The sequence below is a fragment of the Eubalaena glacialis genome, chromosome 7 (genome assembly GCF_028564815.1).
Source record: "Eubalaena glacialis isolate mEubGla1 chromosome 7, mEubGla1.1.hap2.+ XY, whole genome shotgun sequence".
Classification (NCBI taxonomy): domain Eukaryota; kingdom Metazoa; phylum Chordata; class Mammalia; order Artiodactyla; family Balaenidae; genus Eubalaena; species Eubalaena glacialis.
In genome coordinates, this window is record NC_083722.1 from 41,034,766 (window position 1) to 41,050,848 (window position 16,083).

General features: G+C 57.5%; 1 protein-coding gene across 4 annotated transcripts in view; it reads right to left on the reverse strand.

The window, feature by feature from the left end:
- ITPR3 (inositol 1,4,5-trisphosphate receptor type 3) overlaps positions 1 to 16,083 on the reverse strand; it is a 65,904-nt gene that overhangs the window by 26,232 nt on the left and 23,589 nt on the right. For 2 of the 4 annotated variants that reach the window (XM_061196385.1, XM_061196383.1), the window contains exons 3-21: positions 15,810 to 15,931; positions 14,084 to 14,170; positions 13,409 to 13,567; positions 13,122 to 13,220; positions 12,249 to 12,332; positions 11,478 to 11,624; positions 11,127 to 11,222; positions 10,514 to 10,564; positions 10,172 to 10,314; positions 9,049 to 9,148; positions 8,796 to 8,956; positions 8,041 to 8,182; positions 6,366 to 6,527; positions 3,812 to 3,984; positions 3,149 to 3,268; positions 2,565 to 2,747; positions 1,391 to 1,642; positions 1,158 to 1,302; positions 505 to 646 (exon numbers count right to left, since the gene is read on the reverse strand). In XM_061196385.1, the coding sequence (XP_061052368.1) occupies positions 505 to 646; positions 1,158 to 1,302; positions 1,391 to 1,642; positions 2,565 to 2,747; positions 3,149 to 3,268; positions 3,812 to 3,984; positions 6,366 to 6,527; positions 8,041 to 8,182; positions 8,796 to 8,956; positions 9,049 to 9,148; positions 10,172 to 10,314; positions 10,514 to 10,564; positions 11,127 to 11,222; positions 11,478 to 11,624; positions 12,249 to 12,332; positions 13,122 to 13,220; positions 13,409 to 13,567; positions 14,084 to 14,170; positions 15,810 to 15,931 (2,568 nt within the window). Of the gene's footprint in view, positions 1 to 504; positions 647 to 1,157; positions 1,303 to 1,390; positions 1,643 to 2,564; positions 2,748 to 3,148; positions 3,269 to 3,811; positions 3,985 to 6,365; positions 6,528 to 8,040; positions 8,183 to 8,795; positions 8,957 to 9,048; positions 9,149 to 10,171; positions 10,315 to 10,513; positions 10,568 to 11,126; positions 11,223 to 11,477; positions 11,625 to 12,248; positions 12,333 to 13,121; positions 13,221 to 13,408; positions 13,568 to 14,083; positions 14,171 to 15,809; positions 15,932 to 16,083 lie in introns of all 4 variants that reach the window. The other 2 variants (XM_061196384.1, XM_061196382.1) reach the window with 1 other exon arrangement.

The following is a 16,083-nucleotide window of genomic DNA, read 5'->3' on the forward strand; positions in this document are numbered from 1 at the left end:
GAAGGGAGGGCCAGGACAAAGGTGAACTGTGTGGGGAGATCAGTGAGAATTCTCATGTGGGAAATCACGAGAGCTGCTACAGAGCACGGGGGACTCAGGGGACACTGTGTGGAGAGCACTAAAGGCCAGGGGTCAGCCTCCGTGCACTTTTTGTTTGGATGAGTTTATGCCACCAGGGGGTGTCCCTGACGGCTGGGCTGTTTCCTCTTGATAGCAGGGTGTGTCCCCCCCATCTGACTGGGAGCTCCCCCGCAGGGTCTCATTATCTCCCTCAGGACCAGGCTATGTAGGAAGGCAACTCGCCCAGACCCCAGGGTCTCCACAGTGCCTGGGCGGGGTGCTTCTCTGGTCCAGCCAAGGCTAGAGGAGACTGGGGCCTAAGACACTCACTGGCAGAAGAGCCAGGAGGCAGGATGCACAGGAGGGTCGATGGGAGAGGTAAGAGGAGACTGAGAAACGCTAGGGTGGGTAGCGGATGGATGGCCCGGCGGAGCGAAGCCTCACCACCCGGGTCCTCATAGACTTGCAGCATGGCCGGGGGGGCCTGCACGCAGTCGATGATGCCCAGCAGAGTGCGTGTGAGCCGCAGCAGCTCGCTGAAGCTGTAGAAGCCAAAGTAGATGAGGTTGTGCGCCAGGCTGACCACCTGCGGAGAGGGGGTGGGGCCGAGGTGAGTGTGGGCGGGGCCAAAGCATGGTGGGTGGGGCCTCATGAAGGGCGTGGTCTTGTGGAGTGGGGCCAGCCCAGGGAGTATAATGAGGGACGGATTCCTCGGGAAAGGCTCTAGGATGTCAGGGTTGCATGGACATGGAACCAAGGGTCCCAGACAAGAGCAGCCTGACCCCAGAGGGTTACCGAGGAAGAGAGACCTGCAGAGGAGGCTACTGTGGGGAGGATAGGGCAGAAATGCAAGAAGTGGCGGGTGGCTCCTGCCAGGGGCCCGTGACCCAGCCCTGGGCTGATGTGGTAAGTGGACGAGGGGGAGGCAGCCCTCTCCGGGGCGTCAGGAGAGAAGCCTCCCTCCCAGCAGTCTATGAGGTCTCCCTGCAGTGGTGGGGGCACTGAGGGAAGTGAGGTCGTATATCCCACACCCTACCCTGGGGAGTGACCAAGACCCAGGAGGGAGCAAGCCAGCACGCTGCTGGGCCCCAGCCCACCTCGAAGGTGAGCTTGTTCTTCTCCTCATTGGCAAAGGGCACGGCCTCGCTGACCACGTTGTTGAGGTAGTCCTCCACGAACTCCATGGTGCTAGCAAACTTGTTCTTCTTGTCATCTCGGGAAGCGTTGAGGTTGGAATCATAGCTGGGGGTGGAGGCGGCGAGGCATGAGGGTCCCCCAAGATCCTCCCCCCTCCAGCCGAACCCTGCCCACCCTCCTCCACCCAGCTCACTCCTTGATGGTGATAGCCGTGGGGATCTCAGTCCAGAGGCGGGCGAACTTGACGGGCGTGACCAGTTCCTGGGGGTCACGGTCCACGTGCACATGCAGCATCAGGTGGCAGAAGGAGGCACGCAGGTCAAAGGGCAGCATCTCGTCCGCCATGCACAGGAAGATCAGGTCAACGCCCAGCTGCTGAGAGATCTCATCGATGGCCAGGTACTGCCGGTCCAAGCACATGCGGGCAAAGAGCTTCAGCTGGTACCTGCGGGGCAGGGAGGACGGTGAGGACATGGCAGGTGGGCTCGCAAGGGCTGCTGGCACAGGCCTGGGCCTGCTGAGGACTTGAGAAAGTGGCAAAGGGACTTAGGTTAAACCACGCACCAGCCACCGTAACAGGACACAATTCTGAGCAAGACAAGTGGACGGAAACACAGTCTGGGATTGAGTAATAGCAAATCTCCCCTCCTTGCTAAGGAGAAGGGTGCTTCTGGCTCAGCCAGGACAGGTCTTCATGGGAAGAGGGATGGCATAGAGAAAGGCTGGGAGGGGGGAGGGAGGAGAGTTCAGTAAGAGGAACCGTGCTCGGGCAGGGGTTTGAGGGCAGGACTGGGAGACAGAGGAGGGGAGGGTGCAAGACCAGGGTGGAAGAGCTACAGAAATGAAGGCTGTAGAAAGCTTTGTTCTGCACCGAGTCATGCCCTCTGCCTCCTCCTCGGAGCCCTGCATTACCTACCCCAGGCTCCATGGCCAGGCAGCCTGGGTTTGGATCGTGGCTCCCTGCTTACGGCTGTGTCACCTTGGGCAAGTTCCTTTACCTCTCTGTGCCTGTCTCCCCAACTTTATAATGGGAGTAATGATAGTCTCTACTTCACAGGGTTGTCGTGAGTGAAATGAGTGATTGGGTGAAAGTGTTTTGACCAGTGCCCAGGAGACAGTGAGCCTTTGATGAGTGTTATCTAGTGTTCTTATTTTTTAAATATGTATGTATGGAGACAGGTGTGGGTTTCTTTCAGGCCTCATCACCGTGCTGAGCCTGGCCTCAGGCCACCCAGTGCTCCTCGGGCCGCCCAGTCACCCGTCACTTAGCCTCCCTGGTGAAGGCGGAGGCAGGAGCCCCCTCGAAGCCGCTGGGGCTCGTCCCGGGGCAGGGCCTGGCGAGGGCCCCTGGGAGGACCACGAGGCACCTGTAGTAGCTGAGCACGTTCTCATCGTGGGCGTTGCCGGCCCGGGCCTCCTGGGCCAGCTGCCTGATGCTCTTCTCGTGGTGCTCGTTGTTCTTGTCGGTCCACATGAGCCACACTTCCTCCTCTGAGTACTCGATGCTCAGGTACTCGAGGGACTGCGCCATCTCCTTCACGGGCCGAAGCCTGCAGACCGACAGAACCCATCACAGGGAGCGGGGCCCAGAGCCCTCCCCGAGCACCCCCGGCCACACAGACCTCCCCTCCCAGAGCTGGGCTGAGGGCCAGTCAGGCTCCCAGGCTGCCTCCCCTGTGGGACCCACCTCCAGCTTGCGACCCCAGACAGACCATGAGCTTCTGGAAGGCAGGGGCCTCGGCTCACTCTCCTCTGTGCCCCCATCCTCTCCCCCACACAGTGCCGGGCACCAAGCTGGCCACACAGCAGGTACTGGGTATCTGCAGAGAGCCTGCAGGCTCTAGCCTGAACCCAGACAGGGCCCCAGCTCTAAGGCAGCGGGGGGGGCCGGGCAGGGTGGAGCCCCGGGGGGGACGTGAGCTGCGGGTAGGAGACAGCGCAGCCGGCTCACTCGGTCTGGATGAGAATGTCACTGTTCTTGGGGTCCAGCACACACTTGCAGATGAGCTCCTGGGTGACGGGGATGGCGATGTGGTTGGACACACACAGGTCAGAGAGGTAGTCCAGGAACCTGGAGTGGTGACAGCAGAGGTGGGGGTGAGGGACTCAGGGGTGGCCCCCCAGTGGGGACAAAGCCCACCCTCCTCCTTCCCCAGCTGGCAGCACCAGCTCCCCGGCACTTGGAGTTTGCTGCTCCTGCTTCCTTCTCAAAGCTTGTAGACAGGGATATGGACTCCCGGCTGCCTGGGGAGGGATGACCCACAGTCATCACCCTGGGGCTAGATGGGAGTCCAGGGGGTCAGAGGAAAGGAGACACAAGGAAGGAGTGATATTCAAAATATTTAACTGGTCCAATGCAGGCACTGACTTGGCCGCTGGAGAAGGGTCTGGGGGCCTCCTGCTCTACCAGGAGTCAACCGCCTTGTTGCTAGGTTGGGCCAAATATGGGAGGGGACCTAGGGAGGGGCTGGGGGGGCCAGGGCCTCAGAGAGGTGGCAGTTTATCAACAAGTGCAGAAGGATTTCAATATTTAACAGCCAGCACCAGCAGCTTTCTTCCCCGGGCAGCAGTGGGAGGGCGGAGGGGGGTGGTATGGCAGGGGAGGGGGGCCCACCTGGGCTCCCGGTTCTTCCGCACCAGGCTGACGAAGGTCTCCACCTCCGTCTTGGTGATGTGCTTCTCCAGGAGCTTGCGGTTGTTGTGCAGCAGGGCCGTGATGGTGTCTTCGGCCAGGATGTCGTAGCCAATCTGGGACTGCATCATCCCGAACTGCTTGGCGATGTGCTCCTGGGGGGGTGGACAGGCTGGGGGTCACAGGGAGCCCAGCTCTGCTCCAGAACACTGCTCCCAGGGCCCCAGACAAGGACCCGACACCAGCAGGGGACCCCGACCCTAGGAAGCTAAGGGGTCCAGGAGAGGATGCCAGCTCCGGGCAGAGGGTAGTTTTATGTAATATAGTTATTTAGCTCACCATCCATCTCCCTACCAGAGTGAAACCCCCACGAGGGAGGGACCCTGTCTGTTTGGCAGGGCCAGCTACATGATTGGTGGGGCCCAGTGAAAATGAAATAGCAGGACTCTTCCCAGAAATAAGCCCACACACCTACAGTCAATTACTCTTTGACAAAGGAGGCAAGAATGTACAATGGGAAAAAGAAGTCTCTTCAGCAAATGGTGTTGGGAAAGTTGGACAGTGCATGTAAATCAATGAAGTTAGAACACACCCTCTCACCAAACACAAAAATAAACTCAAAATGGCTTAAAGACTTAAATATAAGACATGACACCATAAAACTCCTGGAAGAGATCATAGGCAAAACATTCTCTGACATAAATCGTACCAATGTTTTCTTAGGTCAGTCTCCCAAGGCAAAAGAAATAAAAACAAAAATAAACAAATGGGACCTAATCAAACTTAAAGCTTTTGCACAGCAAAGGAAACCATAAACAAAACGAAAAGACAACCTACAGAATGGGAGAAAATATTTGCAAATGATGCGACCGACAAGGGCTTAATTTCCAAAATACACAAACAGCTCATACAACTCAACAACAAAAAAACCAACAACCCAATCAAAAAATGGGCAGAACACCTAAATAGACATTTCTCCAAAGGAGAAATACAGATGGCCAATAGGCACATGAAAAGATGCTCAACATCACTATTAGAGAAATGCAAATCAAAACTACAATGAGGTACCACCTCACACCAGTCAGAATGGCCATCATTAAAAAGTCTACAAATAAATGCTGGAGAGGGTGCGGAGAAAAGGGAACCCTCCTACACTGTTGGTGGGAATGTAAGTTGGTGCAGCCACTATGGAGAACAGTATGGAGGTTCCTCAGAAAACTAAAAATAGAATTACCATATGATCCAGCAATCCCACTCCTAGGCATATATCCAGACAAAACTATAATTCAAAAAGATATGTTCACCCCTATGTTCACAGCAGCACTATTTACAATAGCCAAGACATGGAAACAACCTAAATGTCCATCAACAGATGAATGGATAAAGAAGATGTGGTATATATATGCAATGGAATACCACTCAGCCATAAAAAAGAACGAAATAGTGCCATTTGCAGCAACATGGGTGCAACTAGAGATTATCATACTAAGTAAGTCAGAAAGAGAAAGACAAATACCATATGATATCACTTATATGTGGAATCTAAAATATGACACAAATGAACTTATCCATGAAACAGAAACAGACTCACGGACATAGAGAACAGACTGGTGGTTGCCAAGGGGGAGGGGGTTGGGGGAGGGACGGAGTGGGAGGTTGGGGTTAGCAGATGTAAGCTTCTATATATAGAATGCATAAACAACAAGGTCCTACTGTACAGCACAGAGAACTATATTCAATATCCTATGATAGGACTGCCCTGGTGGAAGAGTGGTTAAGAACCCGCCTGCCAATGCAGGGGACACGGGTTCGAGCCCTGGTCCGGGAAGATCCCACATGCCGTGGAGCAACTAAGCCCACATGCCACAACTACTGAAGCCCACACGCCACAACTACTGAAGCCCACGCGCCTAGAACCCGTGCTCTACAACAAGAGAAGCCACCTCGATGAGAAGCCTGCGCACTGCAACGAAGAGTAGCCCCCGCTCGCCGCAACTAGAGAAAGCCTGCGCGCAGCAACGAAGACCTAATGCAGCCAAAAATAAATAAATAAATAAATTTATTTTAAAAAAAAAAAAATCCTATGATAAACCATAATGGAAAAGACTATTAAAGAAAGAATGTATATATATGTATAACTGAATCACTTTGCTGTACAGTAGAAATTCATACAACATTGTAAATCAACTATATTTCAATAAATAAATAAATAAACTAGAGGTAATATTAAAAAAAAAAAAAAAGAAATAGCAGGACTCTTGTTCAAAAATTAAGAATTTCAAGACAGCCACAGCGGAGCGTTAAACCCAGCACGAGGCCCCTCTAAGGATGGAGCCAGGTTGTGCGCTGTGAGGACAGCCCTACTATCTGGTTTGGTTCCCTGCAGCATCCTCATCCTTGGGGCCTGAGACGGCGCTTGGCACACCGCGGGCGCGCCTTGGTGAACACGTGCTGAGTGAATGAGAGCAGGAGTGAGGGAGGGAGCGAGCCGGCCAGCAGGTGAAGGGGCAGCAGTCCAGGGCGGCAGGCAGCCCACCTGGTTCTTGCGGTAGTCCTCCTGGGAATGGCGCAGCACGCGGTAGCACAGGCGAAACATGTGCTGGTAGGGGGCGTTCTTCTGGTCCGACAGCTCCTCCAGCCGCACCAGGGGGCCCTCACCCCCTTTGTCACGGAACGGGGTCTTCAGAATGCCAAAGATCTAGGGGAGCAGGGAGAGTCAGGAGGGATCCCCACATCTGCCTGCACCCCTAATTGTCCCAGGAATCCTAAGCCCCAAAATGACCCTGCCTGGAAGCTACCCTGACATTAACCCTGAGCTGATTCTAAGCTACACCATGACCCCCGCCCACCCCTTACTCACTTCCCTCTCCTGGCTGGAATCCCAACGCTGGCCTCAGCCCGTCCCTCCGCAACGTGGATTCTAATCCCAGCTCAGATCTTGGGCCTGGCTCAGCCTCTGGGGGAAGAGCTGAGGGTCCCTGCAGCTCAGGGGTCTGAGGCTAAGAGAAAAGGCAGGCCAGGCCCATGTGGCCAGAGCTTAAGAGACCAGACACAGGCCTGCCTTGTCCAAAAGGATGGATGTGGGGATGTAGGGTTACATAAAGCCAGGCTGGCAAAGTGGTAACAAGTGAATTCAGGCAGTGTTCGTTGTACTATTCTTTCAATTCTTTCTCAACATTTGAAAATTTTCATAATAAAAATTTAGAAAAAAATTTTTCTAAAAAAGCACAGGTTTGGGCTTCCCTGGTGGCGCAGTGGTTAAGAATCCGCCCGCCAATGCAGGGGACGTGGGTTCCAGCCCTGGTCTGGAAAGATCCCACGTGCCGCGGAGCAGCTAAGCCCGTGCACCACAACCGCCGAGCCTGCATTCTAGAGCCTGCGAGCCACAACTACTGAGCCCGCGTGCCACAACTACTGAAGCCCGCGTGCCTAGAGCCCATGCTCCGCAGCAAGGGAAGCCACTGCAATGAGAAGCCCGCTTACTGCAGCGAAAAGTAGCCCCCGCTCACCGCAACTAGACAAAGCCCATGCGCAGCAACAAAGACCCAACACAGCCAAAGATAAATAAATTAAATAAATAAATTTATAAAAAAAGCTCAAGTTCTCAGCCTGATATCTGAGTGCAAATCCTGGCCCTGCTGTTTCCTAGCTGTGGATTCTCGGTCAAGTTACTCCAACCTCTGTGTGCCTCAGTTTCCTCATGGGTAAAATGGGGATAATGATTAATAAATAAGCTCTCCCCAGGTTGGGAGGATCAAATGAGTCGATTCATGTAGGGCACTGAGGGCAGTGCCTAGCACATGGTAAGAGCGCAATAAATATTGCGGGTGTTTTTTTTTTTTAAAGAGGTGATAAGATCAACCATACCTCCATTTTTTAAAAATAATAATAATATTTTTTTTAATTTTTAAAAAGAATTGATGAGAAACATCAGGGAGACTGCAGCTCAGCTGGAGATGGGAAAAGGCAAGCTCACGTTCACAAGACGTCCTGTTCCCAAAATTTAAAAAAAAAAAGCAGGAGTGGACTTCCCTGGCGGTCCCGCGGTTGGGACTCTGTGCTTCCAATGCGGGGGGCACAGGTTCAATCCCTGGTCAGGGAACTAAGATCCCACATGCCGCGCAGCCAAAAAAAAAAAAAAAGGTGTCCTGTTCCCTGGTCACTGGCCTTTCCCCGAGGCCCGCCCACCCGCCATGCATGTGCATGGCCACCTGTTTGAGGATGTTCTGCTCTCTCATCAGCTTCTGCCGCTCCCGGTTAGGCTTGGTAACCATGATGTCCAGCACGTTCTGCCCATTGTTGGGGACGTCGCTGACGAAGAACACCAGGTCCTCCAGCAGCTGGATAACAAATCTTCACGAAGGGATGCCAGGGGTGACGAGTGTGAGGTGCCGACCCTGGGCACCCCCCAGGACCCCCGTCACATGCCCCCTGGGGCAACCAGCCCTTCTGCACATGCCGGCCCTGCTGTCACAGCACAGAGCCCATCATCTGCCTTCCATTTCTCTCCCAGCTTCACCCCGAACTGCTTTCCAAACACACCCCTCACCCCACCCACCCTGGATCCAAAGTGCCCTCTAGACAAAGAATCTCAGGATACTCCGATCTGGAAAGAACCAATAGGGCACAGGCAGGGTGTTTGATGTGAAGGGCTCTTCATTTCCATCTACCACTTCCTAGCTGTGTGACCTTGGGCAAGTCTCTTAACCTCTCTGAGCCTCAATCCCACCATCAGTAAAACAGGGGTAATGATGGCTCCGTCACAAGGCTAGATCTTGGAGTATGTGAGCAGTGAGGCTGGGGCCCAAGGTCAGCCAGGGCCCCGCAAGGACCAGTCCCCACCTCTGTCACCCTGCCCCACCCAGCCTATCCAGATTCTGCTTGTGACTCCTTTGTTTGTGAAACACAGGCCCCAGGAGGACAAGGGCTCTCAGGAAACCTCCGCAACCCTGCCCCTGAGGCCCACCTGCGGTCATTCTGGCTGATGAAGCCCTCGTTGAGTTTCTCCACGGCGCTGGCCAGCATGGAGCTGGCGTCGTTGGCGAAGTCCAGGTCTCGGATCTCGGACACAGGAACCGACACGATGGCGAAGGCCTCCTTGTCCTCCTTGGTGGGGCACGTGCCCAGCTGCAGGGACAGAGGTCAGCAGGGCACTCAGGGACCAGCCTGGGCCCCAGCCCAGCCCCCAGCCCAGCCCCCTAGCCCCGATGGGCCCACACCATGAGCCGGATGGGCCGCTCCTCCTCGACATCAATGGGCACGTTGGTGCTCTGGATCCACGTGTTGGTGCAGAGGTGCCGCAGCCGGACATACGAGTTCCTGCAGGCAGGGGGGCGGACAGAGCAGGGGGAGTGCGCCACGGAGCGCGACCCGGCAGTCTGCCCGCTCTAACCCCTGGCGGCTTCCCATCTTCCACCTGCCTCCACACCCAGCAGCTGTGGGACAGGGGCACGGGTCCCCTCCAGGTGAGGAGCCTGAGCCAGAGAAGAGAGACCAGCAACACGGCCCCCAGGCCCTGTACTAACTGCTGCGCTTTCCCAGGCCCACATGCCTTGCCCGCTCTCCCCAGAACCAAGCTCTGAAAGCCCAGGCTTCATTACAAGCTCAGGACCCAAATTCATTGGGACAAATGAGGCTATTTAAACTATCCCATTTACTGTCAACATGCATGCGTTTCATGGCGGAAATACTCATGTCTTTGATTATGAAATACAATTAACATTCAGAAATGAAAAATCATCTGAATCTCCAAATACATCTGGCCCCGAGTTTCTGATAAGGGATAGTGGGCCTACAGTGACTCAATTAATTCTCCCATCAGCCCTGCTGACGGGCAACTTGATAGTCTCACTTCACAGGTGAGGACGTTGGGGCAAAGTGACAGAGTCAGCTGCCTGAGATCAGCCAGCCAGTCAATGCTAAAGCCTGCTTGACACCCAGGAAGTTTCTTGATGTTACATTTTAGAATCTTGGGGTTGGGGGGGGGGGTCTTAAAAGTCAGGAAGTCCAGCCGTCGCACCCAATGCACCCTGGACAAGCTGTCATGCCGCCTGTCCCTGAGCCCCAGGCCGACTGGCTTTAAAGAACACTGGAGCAAAGGCATTTTGATAAAGAACTAGCACAAGGCGGCACCCAGGGTGCAGGGCCCAGGGCCAGGCACATGGCAAGCATTCAGTGGTGGTGAGCTGCCTACAGGCCTCAGAGCTGCATCCCCAGAGGGGCAATTTATGGCAGGTCCTGAGGCTAAAGGACCTCAGGAGGACAGAGGAGTGGGGGGCGCAGGGAGTCCAGGTGCCAGCCTGGGCACCCCCGCCGGCGCCCAGGTACACGGCGCCTACCTACCGGGGCACGAAGGAGTCAGTTTTCTGCAGCGTGGTGGGATCCAGCTCGAAAAGGGAAGCAATGTCATTGCCGTGGGGCACAGCAACTAGGCGGTATTTGATCTTCTCCCCAGCGTTCCGGCGACCTGCGCGGCCCTGGGCACCCTGTGGTGAGGACCCCAACTCAGGCAGGAGCCCCTCCCTCCTCTAAGGCCCCCTGAAACCACCCAGGATCCCACCTGAGAGGCCATCTCCCTCCAGCCCACCTCCCAGGGTTTCGTGGCCTCCCCGGGCCCACCCCCGCCCACCCCAGAGCCGTGCACAGTCACTCTTCCTGGCCCTGGAACCCTCCTTTGGTCCTCACCGTTCCCGCTGCCTTGGGATCAGAGGCGTCACCCTTGTAGCTGGGGTTCTCCTGCTCAGAGATACAAGATAGGGGGGCTATCCACATGACCCCCCACTCCAAAATACAGTCTACATATGGCCCTGGGTTGGGGCAGGCAGGAACCCTCCCCAATCTCCCAAGGGTGTCCATCCCAGCCCCAAAACTCATGCCACTCCTTGTTGACATGGAGGAGGCACCAACAAGAGCCCCAGGCCCTGCCCTCCATGGCCCCTCTCCAAAGACCCACAGATGGACGGGGACACACACACATGAATGCCCCAATATACACAAGCCTGTGCCTTACGGACAGACATGCACGTGGAATGTAAGTTCCACAAGGGCGGGGAGTCATGCTCACTGCTGTATCCTCAGTGCCTAGAATAGCTCCTGGCACATAGTAGGAGACACAGTCATATTTGTGAGACTTATTCATAGTCATGCACGTCTTTGATAATATTTGTTAAGTAGATGCATGAGTGCAGAGAAGCCAGGGTCCACAGACACATGTATCTCTGTGCAGATGTGTGCCAGGCACACATGCTCGTGCACGCACGGCCAGAGCTCCCAGGATGCCCTCTGCCTCTCCACTCACCTCAGCAGCCAGGTAGTTGCCCGTGGCCAGGTGCTTGAAGCGGTACAGGCCGTTCCAGTGGCCAGCTCCTCCACGGCAGGGGTCATGGTGGACCACCTGGCGGGTGCAGGGGTGTCAGGCAGGAAGGAGGGGCTGGCTGGGGAGGGGGAGGCATGGCGGGGAGGGGCACCGCAGGCCTGGAGAGCTCTGGGTGGATGGCTCTGGGACCCTCTCTGGCCCCTTGGCTGCAGAGGGGCTCAGAGGAGAGACGGATGGGGGTGGACCTCCGAGCCTAAAGGGGGAGGAGGAGCAGGGGAAGCCCAGGGCTGGAGAGGAGGGCTGGGGCCCAGGCGCCGGAAGCAGGGAACTGACCTCCACCTCCCAGAGGGCATTGGAGCTGGTGGCCGAGGTGGCGGACTGGCGCAGCGTGGTGCGCAGGAACACCTGCAGCTTGCCCTTGTACTCATCGCACGTCAGGAACTTCTCCTGCTCCGCGTGGAACAGCCGCACCACGTCTCCCTGCAGGCGGCGGGGCGTGGGCTCAGGGCGGACGAGGACCCTCCCGGGGGAGGAGCCCACCTGTCTCAGATGCTGGCGCAGCTCCTTCTAGAGCCAGCAAGCCGAGGGTGGGGTGCATACCTAGCCCTCCGAGAGGGCGGCCGGGGCCCCCTCTGCCAACCCCTTATGTCCCACAGGCCCTGACCCGACAGCCTCGCATCCTTGCCCAAGAGGGCACAGGGCAAAGGGCAGGGGGCCTGGCCTGGAACCGTGGAGAGGGGTCGGGGAGGGCACAGGGTGCTCAAAGAATCTGGGCCCACCCCATGGTGGGGGGATGGGGACCCCCAGTCCACTGCCACCCCCTTAGCAAGACAGCAAAGTGAGAACAGCCAGGACTGGGAGAGGATGGACGGGGGGGGGTTGTGAGGCCAGAGACAAGAGAAGGGGAGGAGCGGCTGGGGCCGCTGGGTAGGGCCCTGTGGGGGTGGAGGGAGGCTGGATGGGGGTGCAGAGCCACAGAAGGGGCAGCATGGAGGGGAGGGCCAGACAGGGAGCAGAGCTGGGTGCTCGGAAGGTGGGGGCAGGCAGGCAGCGGGACCTGTGGGGGTGGGGCGGGGCTGTTTCCGGGGAGCTCCCAGTCCTTACCCCTTTCAACACCTCCTCCAGGTGGTCTCGGAACTGCATAAACAGGTTGATCTTCCAGCTGGTGTTGCAGTTCACAGAGTTGACCTGGGGAAGCGCACCGAGACCCGTGAGGCCGGGCAGACCCCCAGCCGCTGGGGAGTGGGCCAGTGCTTAAGACCCGAAGGGGGTGAGGGGAGGCCGGCCCAGCCCCCATTAGAGCACAGGGGGGTGTCTTCTCCCAACCAGGGCCCCCAGACCCCAGCCCAGCTGCCCTGGGGCCGCCACCCAGTGGGGTGGAGAATGTGGGCAGACACTGGGAGACAGGCAGGGAGCAGGGAGGCCCACCCAGCCCCTCCAGCTGTAGACAGGACTGGAGGAAGCAACCCTGGGGGGAGGGGGTACGTGGATACCCATCCGCTGCCGGGCTGGCCTTATTACCAACCAGGGTCCTTGGACTCTAATCAACAGAAATTAATAAGAGTCCAGATGAAAAATTCAGGCAAGGCTTTAGCAGGACTCCTACTTCAGCACTAGGGAGGGAAAACAAGTCACAGGTGGCCCTGCTCACTCTTCTTATATGGGGGGGGGGGGAGCGGATTCATGGGTGGGGCCAGAGGGGTGACTTAGGTGGCCTGCCCACCCCCTTGGTGGTGCCCTGCACAGGGATCATGCACAGTACCCTGCTTTTGCTCCCAGCACCTCAGAAGTGGCAGTTGGTTTTTGGCATTTTTGTATCTTATTGTTCATCGTTGCCCTGACTGTGCATGGGTGCAGGTAGGTTTAGTCCCTTACAGTTTCTTTGTATTTTGTTGCTCGGGAGACATTTGTCCAGGTGCAAGCACTCCCATGAAGGGCCCCAGACCCCAGCCTATCTCAGCCCAGCGCCCTGCTCACCTCCTTGCAGCCGGCATTGTCGCTGAGCTCATAGTTGCTGGCATGCAGAGGCTGCCCAGCGTTGACAGGGTTCAGGATCACCTTGTCCCCCACAACCACCTATGGGGACAGATGGAGCAGAGTGAGGGTGGGGACGGCTGGGCCCCCAGGCTTCCCTCTGGCCAGTCTGCCCCCTAAGAAATGGGCATGAGCTCATGCAGCCCCCACACCAAAGACCCTGGAGAAGTCCCCCTGGCGCTGTGGCCTACGCCTTCCAGCAGGCCCCTCCCCCCACGCCCCATCCTCACATTGTCCCCGTTGCTCCGCAGCTTCCAGAAGGGCTGGATGAAGAGCCAGGAGCCCTCGTTGCCCGTGGCATCCAGTGTCACCCGCATGGCGTTCTTCTCCAGCAGGGCCGGCAGCCGCTTGTTCACAGTCAGGTACTTGTTACTTTTCATGTGCAGGAGCTGCGAGGCGGTGGGGGGCCAAGTAGTGGGGGGGGCAGGGGGGTGAGGTCACCCCAGGAGGCCAGCCCATCAGAAAGGGGGGCACACTGGACCCTGGGACACACAGACCGAGACAAACATGGCCACACGCACAATCACACACCCAGTCCAGCACCCGGGTGATCACACAAAGAGCTAGCGCTGTTCTAAACACCCTACGAGTATTAGCTCGAGGAACCTTACGGCAACCAGAGGGAAGTACTATCACTGGCCTGATTGTCCAGTTGGGGAAACAGAGGCCCAGGGAAGTGAAGTAACTTGCCCAGGTCACAGAGCCAAGATGTGAACCCGGACCTCGGGGCTCCAGAATCTGTGCTGGTGGCCACAGTGCTGATCACACACCCGTGCACACAGCCATTCAGGCCACACAGCAACGGGCACACGTAGAGGCAGACGCACAGTCACAGAGACAGTCCCGGGCTGGGCGGTGCCATGGCACTGGCACCCCTCACCCCCACACCTGCCCCGGCGTCACACCTGGATCACACTGCCGTACTTCACGACGTCCCCGTGCACCTTCTTGTTCTCCGTGTCATTCTGTTTCTGCTCCATCTGGGCCGCATGCTGCACAGACGCACACAGAGGTGGAGGGCGGGCCCAGAGGCCTGCTCCTGGAGGGACACATCTTCCCACCCCCCCACACGCACGCAGGTCCTAGCACTGCGCCCAGAGTGACCCTCCTGAGGCCATCTGGCCTGTTCCTCCTGCTACCAACGAGAGAACGAGGCTCAGAGTGTGTACAGCACGCAGCCCGCGGCACCAGATCCCTCCCCTCGGGCCCCTCCTCACCACCTCCCTCTAGAGGGGGCAGCCAGCAGACCTGTGAGCCCCCTACGCCCCAACATCCCCAGCAGATAACCTAAGGTTGTGCCTCACTCCCCTGCCTCACCAGACTCCTGGTGCCCTAACAGGGGACCCCTGGCCCAGCCCAGATGCCGGCAGGTGTGCTTGGCGCCATTTCCTCCTCCCCCTCCACCCTCACTCCTCTGTGACCCTCCCTCCCCAAACTGTGTGTGCTCCTAGCCCACTGCCTCCAGGGAGCCTTCCCTGATGAGCCACATCCAACTCTGACAGATCCAACCCTGATGCCTCCAGGATTTGGTTTGCATCCCATTGAGGACACCTTTTTAGGTTCTTCTGTCCCATTAGACTGGAAGCTGCCCAAGGATACACTGTGCCTCCTCCATCAGATTGGGGGGTCCTGGAGGTGGGGGCTCTGTCTCCTCCATCAGACCGGCTGTCTCTGAGAGCAGTGGCCCCTCTGCCCCTTTCATCTCCTCAGTCCCATTATCCGGGCCTCATGCCGGAGGCTGGTGGGAGGATGGCTGCTGGGGAGCCATGCCAGGTACCACGTGACGTTCCACAAACCTACAGTCTACGGCTGTGTGACCACGTGTGGTTCTGGGTGTCTGCGCACGCGTGAATGCCCTACGCCCAGCCAGATCCACAGCTCAGCCTGGGCCTGTGGCAGCAGCAGGAAGAAGCTGTGACAGCCCCCAGCCCAGGATGAGAGACGGCCTCATTTATAACAGAGCTCAGCAGCCCACACCCAGCCCCCTCTTTCCAGCCCAGTTCACAGCTGTGGGGTGGGGGGTGGGGCCCTGGGGCCCACCCTTTCCCCATTTCCCACCACCTCCCCAGAGAAGGGGATATCGGGAAGCAAGGTCTGCCTGATGCGGGGCAGGGCCCCAGGCCCGGGGGAGGGTCTCAGAAGCAGGCTGCAACGTTGCTGACCACAGCCAAGCCTCCCACTCTCTTTTCCATGGGGATTGGGCCGGACGCCCTGAGCTCTGTCCAGAGAGAACCACCCAGGATGTAAACTGAGAGGCCTGAGAGCAACCCCAGGCCCTCACACCACACACCAAGGTCGGCCAGAGACCCAGGGACCGTCTAAGCCCCACTGCCAACTCGTAGGATGACCACAATGGCCCAGTCCCCTTGAAGGGCCCCAGGCTCCAACTCTATAAAATGAGGGGAGAGGTTAAGACTAGTTCTTAAATCAGGTTCGCTGGAGCCACTGTCTCTAGGAGCCCCTGGTAACTCCACGTACAGCTGCACAGGTCGTTCACTGCACTGTGGTGTCCAGCTGAAGGCCTGGCTGGCAGCTGAAGTGCAGTCCACAGTTCACTGAGCCATGTGCCCTGGGACAGGGCACACACCTGCGCACGCACACACCTGCGCACACACACCTGCGCGCACACACCTGTAACTTCTGCAGCAGCACCACGTCGGCAATCTTCTCCTTGTCCTGCTTGGTCTGCTTGGCCTTCCAGTACTGCTTCTGGGCCGAGTAGCGGTTCATGGGACACACCTTGAAGAGGCAGTCTGAGGAGGGAGGGCAAAAGGAGGGAGCTCGGTTCATGCGGGGCTCAGGGGAAAACCCTGGCCTGCAGCCCTGCCCCCAACGCCCACCTCTGCTCTCCTCACCCCTCTCCACCCCGTGGTCAGAAGACCCCCGTGGAACTCAGAGCATCCTG